The sequence below is a fragment of the Silurus aristotelis genome (assembly GCF_946808225.1).
Source record: "Silurus aristotelis genome assembly, chromosome: 1".
Lineage (NCBI taxonomy): Eukaryota > Metazoa > Chordata > Actinopteri > Siluriformes > Siluridae > Silurus > Silurus aristotelis.
The window spans coordinates 12027318-12040696 of record NC_139574.1 but is presented as its reverse complement, the minus strand read 5'-3'; the positions used below and the strand labels follow the sequence as shown (position 1 = coordinate 12040696).

Here is a 13379-nt window from a genome sequence, read left to right as displayed (position 1 = left end):
GCTATACAAATAAAAATGAATTGAATTGAATTGAGTTGAATAGGTTCTCACCAGCCAGAGGTTCTGTTTTGTCCGAATGGGTTCTTTTTTAGGCCAGTTCACACCATTGCTCTGTCTTTAAATTGCTTTTAAGTAAAAATGAGAGCGTGCTTGATGCCTTTTGAGGCACTGGTGTTTCCACCAGGGTCCTGGCATATCGATGTGTCACAAGGAGAGGCTTCAATCTTGATTAGAAAAAATTGCTTACAGGAAATTAATTAATTAATATACAGTTTATGCTGTATATCAGTCTGCATGGTCTGTGTTATTATGGCGAGAGTGGCTGTTTGTGTGCTTGCACTTCAGGTCACCCATCAGAACTATTCCCAACAGTTTTAGGTTCAGAGTCTTCATCGTGCAATAGAGAGACTTGTGGTCAGCTGATTTACAGAATTTGCAACAGCATCCTTATGTTCATGGTTTGATGATGAACTGTTGTCAGATGGTAGAACTCGCCGGCATTTTCCTTCAGATGTGGCTTGGTGAATTAGAGCATTCTTGGGTTGATGGAGAGGACAGTTTCTTTTATGACCTTCAGTGGCTGTTAGTAAAGAATATAGTACTGACAGACAAGGATGTAAAAATGAGAGAAACAATCATGTAGAACAAATTTCAGTCAGTTTAAAATCACAATGCATTTAAGACATAGAAACGTGTCTTCTACACCAGTAGATTCTAAAGTGGAGCTCCTATTTAGAGTTAATTTGATTGATTTTCCTTCACAATCATAGAGCCTTCCAACCTCCCAAGAGCCTCCTGATAGTGCTGGCTATGCACTTATGTACACAATAAAATGATCAATACAAAATCATGTGTCCAATTTAGGGGGATGTTGCATTAATGGTGATGCATTTTATGCTCTCCTGCAGAGCTGTGTTATGATGTAGCATGATCATCAATTAGAAAATATGTGAATGTAACGTAATGCAAGTCTTATAAATCATGTTTTTTTTTTACCTTTATATGTGGCTATTGCTTAAGTAGTAAACAAATATTACCAGGATGCACTATGGGAAGGCAGCAATCTGGTGAAGTCAATGTGATGCTCTGGGCAAAGTTGGAAAAAACTGTGATGAGTCCTGGGGTTCATGCTGAAGTTTTTTGACACATACCACCTATTTAAACATTGTTGTGCACGCATACATAGCAATGTCAGTGTCTTCTTTCAGAAGGATTATGTACCCTGCCACAAATTGCTCAGAAATGGTTTCCCAAACATGACAACAGAGTTTAAAGATCTCAGTGTAATTGAGTATCTGTGGGATGCGCTGGACATACCAGTCAGATCCAAGAAAGATCCCCACCTTGCCGTTTACAGGACTTAAAGGATCTGCAGCCAATGTCTTGGTGCCAGAAACCACAGCAAATATTTCAATGGGTCAGAGATGGTTTGGCAACACAAGGAGAACCTACACAATATGAAGCAGGTGGATTTATTGTTATGGCTTATGCATGTTTTATTGGATGTTGAAAGTCAGTTGTCATGTACAGTCATTATTAAATAGCTCTCAAGTCCTAAAATAACTGAAATCACATTTGATGTAGACTTTACTTGGGAAAATGTATTGCATAAAGCAAACTATTAAGATTGATTCCCTCTGCTTAAGATGTTTTACCTTGTCAAAGATATCATTATTTGTAGGCTTTTTGCCCACATCCCCCCAGAGGCTCAGGCATTCAGAGTAATCCAAACTATACTGTGTATTGTTTAGACTGGACAGGGTTGATGAATCTTTCTTTAAAATGACGGCACCCTTGCCGCTACGGCAGAATGCAAAGGTCATGCAAACAAACCCTGGCTTTTATTTCCTTTGAAGACTTCCTATAGAGGATTGCACTGGTGGGTACCCCTGCAGATTTCAAAAGCTGTTGCTTCGAGGACTTGGCAGTGGCACAGAGCAAAACACTGAGCATGAAAAAGCTGTTGGGGACAAATATGGTTGTGGATTGTTGTGTTTATCTGCAATGCTGAGGGGTACCAGTAAATCCCGCACACACCCTGTCATCAAACGGATGCAGGGGGAAATTGTCGATTCGCCTTTGAGGTTGTTATTCGAGTCAGCGTGTGTATTGACAGGAAATGCAAAAGGAGTCCAGCATAAGATGAATATGCATATTTAAGCATACAGTGAAGGTTTGTGGAACAACTTAATCATCATGATCCTTTTAGGACAGTTTGTCACATAATTGCTGTGCCAGCGGTGGAGAGCGGAGCCGCACGGAACGAGCGGTAAGAAACACCTGCAGCTGATGAGACTGATCAGTGCACTCTGTTTCAGTCTGGCAACGCCAATAAAGAGGAGCAAGACAACAGCCTAGGGAGAGAGCGCCACCAAGCAGAGAAGAGCGCAAGGGTCGCCGAATAGTGACTGAGCATGGGCACTAGCTGGAGAAAGGCGGGCCGATTCGTGAATGTGTAGGCGAGCCCCGGCGTGAGTACTGAAAAGGAAGCACCGGGGTGAAAACGAAAGTAATTAAAGAAGCTCTGTTTGGTAAACTTTTGCCTGTCTCTCTTTCTTTATTGGCATGGCCGGACTGAAACAGAGCACACTGATTAGTCTCATCAGCTGCAGGTGTTTCTTACTGCTTGTTCCATCAGGCTGCACACTCCACTCTAGAAAAAAATGATGGTTTTGTTTGCTGGTTTGGTTTCACATACTGCACTTTATTGACCAAACCAAATAGCAAAAAAAAAAAAAAAAAAAAAAGGTTCAAGGGGTATACGGGGCTGCTTTGGGGTTTCATTGGTTTAATTTACAAGCTGCAACAAAAATGCTGCTTGTAACTCAAAATACACTGCATCAAACCTCACTTGCAACTGAATGGAAACTTCAGATCAGTCACACTTGTGTGTGTGTGTGTGTGTGTGTGTGTGTGTGTGTGTGTGTGTGTGTGTGTGTGTGTGTGTGTGTGTGTGTGTGTGTGACTTCAGTTCAGTTTAGTTCAGTTCAGTTCTGCGTTGAGAAGCCTGATGGCTTGAGGGAAGAAACTGTTACACAGTCTGGATGTGACGGCCCGAATGCTTCAGTACTGCTTCCCTGATGGCAGGAGGGTAAAGAGTGTGTGTGAGGGATGTGTGGGTTCATCCACAATGCTGTTGGCCTTGCGGATGCAGCTTGTGGTGTAAATGTCCATGATAGAGGGGAGAGAGACTCCGATGATCTTCTCAGCTGTCCTCACTGTTGCATATGTTAAAGCACCCTTAGTTATCTTGGTGTCTTGGTATACTTTAATAAAATTGCTTGTGCAGTTTTTTGGGTTTTTTTTTTTTTTAAATGGATGAATTCTGAAAAGCTATCCCAGACATAATGTTATGATCTCACACGCTCTTGTGGAAATTAATTATTTCTTTCGGTGGTAATGGCTCACACTCACTTACCTGCTTCCACCAAAACAAAACATTACAAAATGTTGTAAACAAACACTTTTCTTACCTACAAAAAGCTTGTAGAGTCAGTCTGCTGTAAAAGCCAGTAAAGTGTTTTACCAGCACAGACAAAACCTCCACTTTGTATGCTGTGACTACATGATGTACATAAACCTTTTTCTGGGTTAGAAAAAAACAAATCACACTGTTGAATGGCATGTGGTTTGGGGACATTTTTCAGTTCTGTCAAGGGGTACCAATTAAGCATCAAGGGATCTGGTACATCTATGCAGATCCATTTAATCTCTACTGGTCCGATGTTGGTCAGGTCATAGACTGCTTGGAATTGGCCCCAAATTACGAATTTCCATGTTCAGTTTGATAGCTTTTATTGTTTTTTTAAGAACTGTACTAAAAGCTTTCACTTCGCCAAAGCCAAGACAGCCCATTAAGACTTTTTCAGTCTGGGTAATAAACTGTCATGGTCAGGAGTGGGATACTTGAAAAGTGCTAAAGACATTCAATTAATGTTTAACTCTCTACCTTTTATATTTTCTCAGGCCAACTGAGCTCTTCCGGAGCTGCAACATCCAATCTGACCAGGGTGCGATGAATGACATCAAACTTTGGTCCAATGGAACCATAAAGATGCCTCTGATGAACATCCCAGTGTTGGACATCAGAAAGTGTCGGCCCGAAATGTGGAAAGCTGTGGCCTGCGCACTCCAAATCAAACCCTGCTTCAGCAAATCAAGAAGTAGTGTCATCTGCAAGTGTGTATTCCAGTCTCTACGTATTAGTCCTGTCTATTTTCTCTCCATATTTAGTTCAGTTCAGTTCTTTTATTTGATTTGAACTCATTAAACTTAAGTTCTTTTCAAAGAACAGTATCAGCAAAAAGTTACAATGACTGTATTACACTTACTGAGTGTAAGTAAGGGTGTATAATTCATGTTTACAGGGCAAATATATAAATATGTGTAGTGCCAGTCAATAGTTTGGACACACCATCTCTTTTTCTTTATTTTTATTATTTTCAATATTGTTCATTAATACTGAAGACATCCAAACTATGAAAGAGCACTCATGGAATTATGTAGTAAACAAAAACTTGTTAAATAACCCAGAATATGGATTATATTTTCAAATCTTCAAAGTTGGCATTCTCTCATGACAGCCTCATAATGTAGTCACCTGGAATTGTTTCCAGAGCTGTTGAGTGCTTGTTGGCTGCTTTTACTTCACTCTCTGGTCCAAATCATCTCATCTGGATTTGGATCTGGTGATCGTAAAGGCCAGCTCATCTGATGCAGCACTTCATCACTCTCCTTTTTGAACTTTTACTCACATAACCTAGTGGTGTGTTTGGAGTCATTGTCCTAATGGAAAACAAATTACGGTCCCACTAAGCGAAAACCAGATAGGATTGCATGTCGCTGTGGGACAATGCTGTGGTAGCCATGCCTCTTAAGTGTGCTCCAAATTTTGACTATCACCAACAGTGCCCCCAGCAAAGCACCCCCACACCATCACACAAGACTACTGATGGTCTAAAGCACTTTAAGAAGGAAGCAATGTCACAAATAAACTTTTGACAAGGCACAGCTGTGACTTGAAAATTATTCCAGGTGACTGCCTCATGAATTTGATGAGGAAATCCCATGAGTTTGCCAAGCTCTCATTATTCCAAATTCCAAATCTTTTGTATGTATATATATATATATATATATATATATATATATATATATATATATATATATATATATATATATATATATATATACACACACACTTGATATTTTCATGTTTCACAAATGGTGTCAAAAGTCAACTCAAAAGAGTAAGCTGAGTAAGAATAAGTTGGCTGATTGCTGGATATATCCAGACTCTGAGGTTGTTCAAGCAAATCTCCAAGTTCATCTCAGCATGTTGCCATACATTCGAATCATCACACAGCAGAGAGGCATGCAGGAGTTGACAGCACAGTTCTGTCAGGAAGCCTAGAGAGATGTTTCACCTGACACTGTCATTCCCACCCACATAGACGAGAGAAAAACGGACTGTTTTGTTTGCATTTTATCACACCTGTGTTTACACTCCGAGCTGAAGCTTGTCGTATTTGGCGATCAGCGGGTCGTCCCTCGGCAATTGCTCCCACCGCAGCAGCATAAGGATTAGTCCTCCTCACGCAACAGTTCTGGAGAATGCTCTAGTTCATGTGTTTGACACATGAAATGCCCTGACTCCAGCAGCTCAGGACAAAAGCCCATCTCAGTGAGTGATGGCAGGCAGTGACCTCACCATCGTTCATCAGCATCCTTCTTCTGTCCTGTTTCAGCAAGCATCAGAGTTTCTGTCTGCTAGCAATCAGCACCTGACAGTTTGCAGATAAGTGCATATTGTTAGATACTGGTGTTGCATTGAAATTTGTGAGAGAGTTCATCTGGTCAGCTTTTACCTTCTCTTATTGACATTTGGCTAAACCTTGTCCAGTTTCGTCAGAGATGATGCGTCTGACAATATTCAAACATAGAATGCCAATCATAGAGTTTCTAGAGACAACAGTAGAAGGTTTGCTATGTGGAATTAATGGTAGTTTGACAAAAAATATTTTAGAAATAAGCACACAAAATATTAAGTCTCTACCGTCACTAGGTTACGTATGTAACCTAGTTCCCTGAGGGAACAAGAGCTGCGTCAAAAACGCTTTGGGAACGCCTCACGTTGTTCACGCTCTGAATCATGTGTAAAATCTGGCCAATAGGCAGTCGTGACGTAATTGGCGGGCGTCGTCCCACAAACCAGGAAGCTACAAAATGGGAGCGCGATAGCAACACCATCAGCTTCTGAAAAAGAAGAAGGTAAGTATGAAGGGAGTATGGCCCATTGACGCAGCTCTCGTTCTTTCAGGGAACTAGGGTTACATACGTAACCTAGTGACGTTACCTTTCAGGAACTCAAGCTTTGTCGAAAACGCTTTGGGAACGAGTGTCCAGTGTGCTAGTGTGTCTAAGCACAATCGGCATTCAGGAAAGGGGCCACAGCACAGCTTCCATAACTCTGGGTGTGGGTAAACCAGGGTTTCCCCTGCTTGTGAGATGAGATCCCTCCTGGAAGGAATTTCCCAAGGAGGTCCCTCGAGGAGGGACAGCAGGTCCGTTAGCCATGGTCTGCCTAGCCAACGAGGTGCCACCAGGAGGAGATGAGCTCCTTTCTGCTGGATTCTTTCCAGAACACCTGGGAGCAGCGAGATAGGGGGATAGGTAGAGGGGATAGCCTCTACCACGTCTGCACCATGGTGTTCAGCCTCAATAGGGCTAAATGTGAGAGAGAAAGAGAGAGAGAGAGAGAGAGAGAGAGAAAGAGGAGAGAGAGAAAGAGAGAGAGAGAGAGAGAGAGAGAGAGAGAGAGAGAGAGAGAGAGAGAGAGAGAACCAGAGGGGTCAGTGCGAAGTCTCCAGTTCAGTCGGCCCGGGATGTAAACTGATCTCAATGAGAGGAGTTTTTCCTGGGACCATAGGAGGATCTGCCTGTACATCAGGCGAGACCAGAGACCCACCTGGTGGTTGATGTACAAGACCATGACATGTCCATACAGACCAACATGTAGTGACTTCTCAGGTCTCAGTGGAAGTGTTCCAGTGTCAAGAACACGGCCATCTTCTCCAGGCCGTTCATGTGCCATGAAAGATGTGACTTGTTTCACCAACTTTGGGTGAAGCAGGCACTCATGACCGCTCCCCACCCTGTGAGGGATGCGTCCATCGTTAGCGTAACGTGATGACAAGGGGCCTTGAGACAGGAAAGTAGGTTCTTTCCATACTTTTAAGGCTCGAAGGGGTTAGCCAGAAGTACCATGATAGTACAGAAAGGATTGCCCTTTCAGGAGAACCTGAACTCTGTCTCTGAGCCAACACTGGAGGGGTCTCAAATGGAGGAGGCCAAGTGGAATCACAATGGACGGTGCCGCCATAAGACCAAGCAGCCTCTGGAACTGCTTCACAGTAAGTGACTGGCCTGCTTTTACTCTCTTGACTGCAGTGAGCATGACTTCGATCCGGGCAGGAGACAATTGTGCCCGCAACACGGTCGAGGCCCACACTACGCTCAAGAAGGTGGTTCTCTGTACTGGAGAAAGCACACTCTTCTTTGCGTTTAAGTCTTAACCCCATTTCCTTCATGTGTGCGAGAACGACATCTTGATGCCGGACCGTCTGCAGCTCTGATCGAGCTAATACCAACTAATCGTCAATATAATTTAGAATGCGGATGCCCTGAAGCCGCAGCGGGGCTAGAGCCAAACAGAAGGACACGATATTGGTAAGCTTTGCCCCCAAAAGCAAACCTCAGGAACCTCCTGTGAGAGGGAAGGATGGATATGTGAAAAATTATGTGACAAACCAGTGTCGGACTTGATCTAAGACACAATCTCCTTGAGAGTGAGCATCTTGAACCTGAGCCTCTTGAGTGAGCAGTTCAAAGAACACAGATCTAGGATTGGTTGCATAATGCCATCCTTCTTCAGAACAACGAAGTACTGGCTGAAGTTGCTTGACTCTCTTGACTCGCAGCTTTGTTTGGACCATGCTGAGTTATGATTATATGTATTCCAGGGTAACCTTTGAAGTCCCACAGGGCCTTAATAAGTATTTTCACTGTCGGATAGCAAACAGTGATTAAGCTGTTTCCATTCTTAATTTCTTCAGTGGAAATTTACTTTCCTTCTTGGTTTCAGTTACACATGCCCTTGTCTAAAAATGTACAGCGCAATTTATTACCTTTATTACAGCCTCTAAGTCACATGAACAACAGCTTTATTAAACAGATCCTAATTTTTGGAACTGTGCTGGATTGATAAACATCATTCTTTCAATATATATTCCTTCGATATTGGTGGTTGAGATTTAATACATCACTTCAAAATCTGCCATAGGTGTTCATCTGGATTGAGATATCGCATGATATACACTATTTTCATTATCCATTTCAAACTACCAATTGGGCCCTTGCATGCTGTGGAAGGCCATCGGTTATCCTGGAAGAAACCACTCCCATCAGAAGTATACAGTTACATTCTACAAAGTTACTGAATGTTGTTCTGGCTCACTTTATCCACTGGGGACAAGTAAACATAAATTATGAAGCAGAAGTAATGGCACCCTTTAAAAGCTGAAGCTTGGTGTGTTTTTCTTCTGACTATCATTTACCAGTATCAGTACAGTTAAGTATAATTTTCTGTATGTACAGTATATATTACAAATTCAGCACCTTTTAAGAAGAGTTCAACTGATCTATTTTTGTTAGTGAAGGTCAGTTGAAACTGATCACTGGACGAATTCTTTTGGCACTATTCCACAGTGTGAAAACTGCAGGTATATGTTACCTGAACTGGACCATGAAAAAGAGCTCAGCACATCTTATGTCAGTATGAGTAAAGTATATAATAAAACAATTTGGCAAGTAACCCGGATTAGAAAAGTCACCACTCCTGGATGTCAAATTTGTTGAATGACTTTGAGATGTTCTCATTCCTGACTGATGAAAACAGTGAACTCAACAGCTCAAGTGTGTTTCCAAGCACAAGATGTTTTATAGTGTATACTGTCAACAGGAAGTGTGCTTTCATCTCCTCTATCTGAACACGGAGGCCTGTAGTGGTGTGTGTGTGTGTGTGTGTGTGTGTGTGTGTGTGTGTGTGTGTGTGTGTGTGTGAGTGTGTGTGTGTGTGTGTGTGTGTGTGTGAGTGCATGTTTGCAATCCAAGCTGGCAGGAGCTCAGAGAAGTGGTGTGCTTCCGTTCTCGGCAGCAGACAGTTGAAACAGGATTTTATATTATAGTTTTTGCCTTTAATTATTATATACTTATCCTCTTTTTACGCTCTAATTTATATGGTGCTTTCCATATTTGCCATTTTTTTTTATCTTATTTCAAGTTTAAAAATGCCAAATCACTGACTAGTATACATTTTTTCAAGGTTAAACAAATTAATCCCCCTCTAATTATTATTTTTTCATGGTAATATTGTTCAAATTTTATTCCTGCATGTTTGCCTTCAGGTCTGACTGCGTGGACATCCTGACCCACTGTGGTGACTTCTCACGCTTTCCTGACACCCACACGCCAGAGCGCATCTGTGACCTTCTGTCTCCTACCGATGACCCAGAGAGATGCATTCCTCTGCAAAGATACCTCAGTGAGTCTTAAATCCTTCAACTTCAGCTTTATTTTTTCTGTTTGGAACCATGAAACTCATCTATATGTGGGATTCCATCGGCTTTTACAGCTCCTAGTCCTTTTGAAAACACCATCGAGGAGGTCATCCATCCCTGTAATCCTAACCCATGTCCCAGCAACCATCTGTGCGAAGTGAACAGAAAGGGCTGTCATCCAGGACAAGACTGCTCTCCGTTCTTCTGTGTGCCTGGTACTTGGTTTTTTATATTATCTGTCTGATATTTAACACTAATATTGAATACATTTGTTGAAGAAAATCTTGGTTGTTGATTAGTGACTGGTAAAGGTAATGTCTAATTAATAATGGGAACTCTTTTGGGTGGCAGGATGCAAACTGGGCGAGGCTTCCGAGTTCCTAGTGCACATGGATGCTCGGATCCAGGTTCCAGTGCGCAGCGGACAGGCAGGCTGTTTTGAGGTGTGTACCTGCGGGCAAAGTGGACGACTGGAAAACTGTGCCGAGATGCCCTGTGTGGACACCACCAAAACCTGCACCGTCGGAGGACAGAGGAAAAGTGAGACGTGAAAGAATTGCTACATTATATTTTGATGTTTTGTTGTGAAGTTTTTTCTTTTTTCCTTCGATCATACTGTCCAACCCAGAAATTTTGTCAAAATGGTGAATGGTTTTTGTGAAAAATTAGTATGTAATTGTTAACAGAGTGCAATCATGTAATCATTACACAATAATTATCTTGTTTTAAAAGGAGAAAAGTCTTTGTTCTCTTTGGATTCAAAGTCAAAACAACAAAGACTAGAGCAAATGCAGCCCTCGGCCCTTCTCACTCCTCTGAAAGAACCCCCTAGCAAAACATTACATTAAAGGGGTAGAGTAAACGCCACCACATGCTGGAATTTCCTTCCTGCGGTCTCCTTTTTGGACAGACTGAAATGTCACTGAGAAACTTTTTTTGACAGTCTTGCCCCTCGTTGGCACGAGTTGTAAATGATTGATTCACGCGTTTGACTGCTTCAAGTAAGTTTTTTAACACTGCCCCCTAGTGGTATAGTCATTGCTAACAAAAACAACTGAAGACTGTAACCTACAGCTGCTGATTTTCTTTCATAACCACCTTTTTTTTTATGATATTATCCACAACACACCACTCATAAACATGTAAAACAAATATGCAGCGAAATATTGAATTTATTATAATGAAAAAGAGCGCTTGCTCTAAGAGAAGTAAACCACAATAGCAATGGTCAGTGTCTTATAATTGAAGACAGAGTTTTTATTTATGAGCATCTGTGTCATATTGTACATTTTGTATTGTATTGTAAACGGTGGTCGGTTTGAACCTGAATGACTTTTACGTTTTTTGTGTAATTGAACTCTAAGCAGATTGGTTATTTGGGTTTATTTATGAAAGATTTGTTTAACAAAGATCTTCAGGGCCTCAGATTGATTCGGGAGAGGGTTGTGTTTACAAGAGCTTTTTGTTAGGGAATTGAATTACCACCGATAATAATGAGAATTTGTATGGCATGCCATTCAGTTTATTGTGCAGTCTGAATTAAACACTGGAGAAGGTTTGTGGCACAGATATCCTAACAGTTTCGCAGAGGTAGCAGTTAGTCTAAATTCAGTTCAGTTTTTCAAATTCTTTCTAAAGTGTTTGTTTCTGTGTAGCTTGGAAATATTTGTAAAATGCTGCTTAGATGTGCAATAGACTGAATTATGCTATGTTGCAGGATTCATTATATTATTAAACAGGATTTAGATTAAAAAAAAATCAGAATACAGAACAAACTGTATCAAACTCTGACCTCCTATTGACACAGTTTTTATTTTAAAGGTCATGGAGCATCATTTAAGGTGGACTGTAAGTCCTGCTTTTGCTACGCTGGAGAAACCATCTGCCCCAAACAACAGTGCCCGAGCCTCGACAGCTCAGTCGAGTCCCGCCGGGCATATACAGGTATGTGTGTCTATGTTTCACAACTCCTACAGTTTTTAGCTCCTACAATTTACTACCTATTACTCTGTGGTGGGCCGTGAATTTGGTACCTGGGCCTTCAGTGGGGACCTGACTTAATCCACCTCTTAATACACCACTATCACGTCACAATTATAGAAACCATCAATACTATACAAAAAATATTATAGAGAAAGGAATGTCACATATGGAGGGTGAAAACCATTTCACTAAAGCAAGCTCCAAACCTCTACAATACAACCGCAACTGTGCACCTACATCATCTGGAACAGTTCAGAATCAATATTTGTCTAATAACATGACAAAAACATTAAAAATGTAAATAAAATACAACCTACTCACCAGAGATGCAGACTCATAATTTGCACTGCTCCTCAGAGGCTGTAAGTCAGTGGTACCGCTTGAATTCACTGGTCTGGAAGTGAAAAACAAACCATTTCCCGGGCTGAGACAAGCTAGCTAGCTTCGGGGTTGGCCAACCTCCTCAAGAAGTCTAGCTTTTATGGAAAATGTATTTTTAAGTATGTCCGAGACCAAATCAATTTCTCTTCCTCTGTAGGCATAACAGTCTATCTCTGTTGTATTATTGTGTGCAGCGCTACACACGTGTTTTGCCAGTCAAACTTGGCTGTAACAGTTTTCCTCTGACCAACCAATCAGAGGACAGAGAAATGCTGATGCTATTCTGGGCCAGTTAGCTGCCCTGTGAGGCGAATATGAAATCTGATTAGTTAAAGAAACAGAGCTATTTCTTAAGGAGACTATGGTAAAGACCCCAGCAGTACAGACTTTGAAGGCCCTGGGCAGATTAGATTGACATGGCAGCACATAGAGGCTGAAATCTGATTGGACAAAAAAATCTAACATCCACATACACATACTGGAAGCAGTGCAGCCAAGAGAAACGCTACGAAATGAAGAGAATAAACTGTTGGGAATAATTCAATACAATTTAATGAAACAAATATGAGAATTTAGGTTGTAAATGTAGGTCAGTGCTTCTGACAATGTTTAGGCCAGCAGAGAAGGCTTTGCTAGCCCTGACCGCCCGCCACTGCTATTACTACTTTTGAGTCTCCTCCTCTCTTTCAGGTGTTCCATGTGGCTGTCCTGATCATTTTGTTCCAGTGTGTGCCCATAATGGCCGAACGTACCCCAGTGCTTGTGTGGCACGCTGCATGGGCTTCCGAGACAATCAATTTGTGTTTGGCTCGTGCAGGAGCACAGGACCCTGCTCACCCAACCCCTGCCAGAGAAACCAGAGGTGAGAGCAAACCTGTCTCAGAGCAGTGCGGGGAGATTTTTTCAGTCTGTAATAACGATATGTAGGATTAAAAATCAAACATTGTATGCCGGCTTGAGGATTCTTAGGTGTTAGCCTGAGCTTGAGTTTAATATCTGGGCAAAGTTTCATGTTCTTCTAGTTTCTGTGCAAAATGCCTTCAGGAAACTTGAAAAAGGCATGTTCGATGCCTTAATTGGCCAGTTTCTGCACATAGTGGTCCTGTAATAAACTTTGACCCTGACTAGAAATTACCATGATATTGTGCATAGTGTAAATGAATTAATAATTATTTAAGAATTGGGTTTCATAGTAGTAAATTAAAGAATTGTAATGGCATGTTAAAATACCTGTTAAATCCCTGCTATGCTGGTAACCTATTATACCTGGAAAACCATACACACGAACTTGTGCCACATTTTCATTAGAAATGGATTTGAAGTAAAACGTTTGAATCAAGTATAAGCTACCTGATCCTGTGAGTAATGGAGTTATGAAGTTACTTGAGTTAAACTTATTGA

General features: G+C 41.5%; 1 protein-coding gene across 1 annotated transcript in view; it reads left to right on the top strand.

The window, feature by feature from the left end:
• Nucleotides 1-13379, top strand: part of reck (reversion-inducing-cysteine-rich protein with kazal motifs) — a 70068-nt gene that overhangs the window by 36551 nt on the left and 20138 nt on the right. Inside the window, exons 11-16 of the mRNA XM_083545304.1 lie at nucleotides 3967-4179; nucleotides 9462-9598; nucleotides 9689-9829; nucleotides 9966-10154; nucleotides 11436-11558; nucleotides 12669-12840. Coding sequence (XP_083401430.1) covers nucleotides 3967-4179; nucleotides 9462-9598; nucleotides 9689-9829; nucleotides 9966-10154; nucleotides 11436-11558; nucleotides 12669-12840 — 975 coding nt within the window. The remainder of the gene's footprint in view (nucleotides 1-3966; nucleotides 4180-9461; nucleotides 9599-9688; nucleotides 9830-9965; nucleotides 10155-11435; nucleotides 11559-12668; nucleotides 12841-13379) is intronic.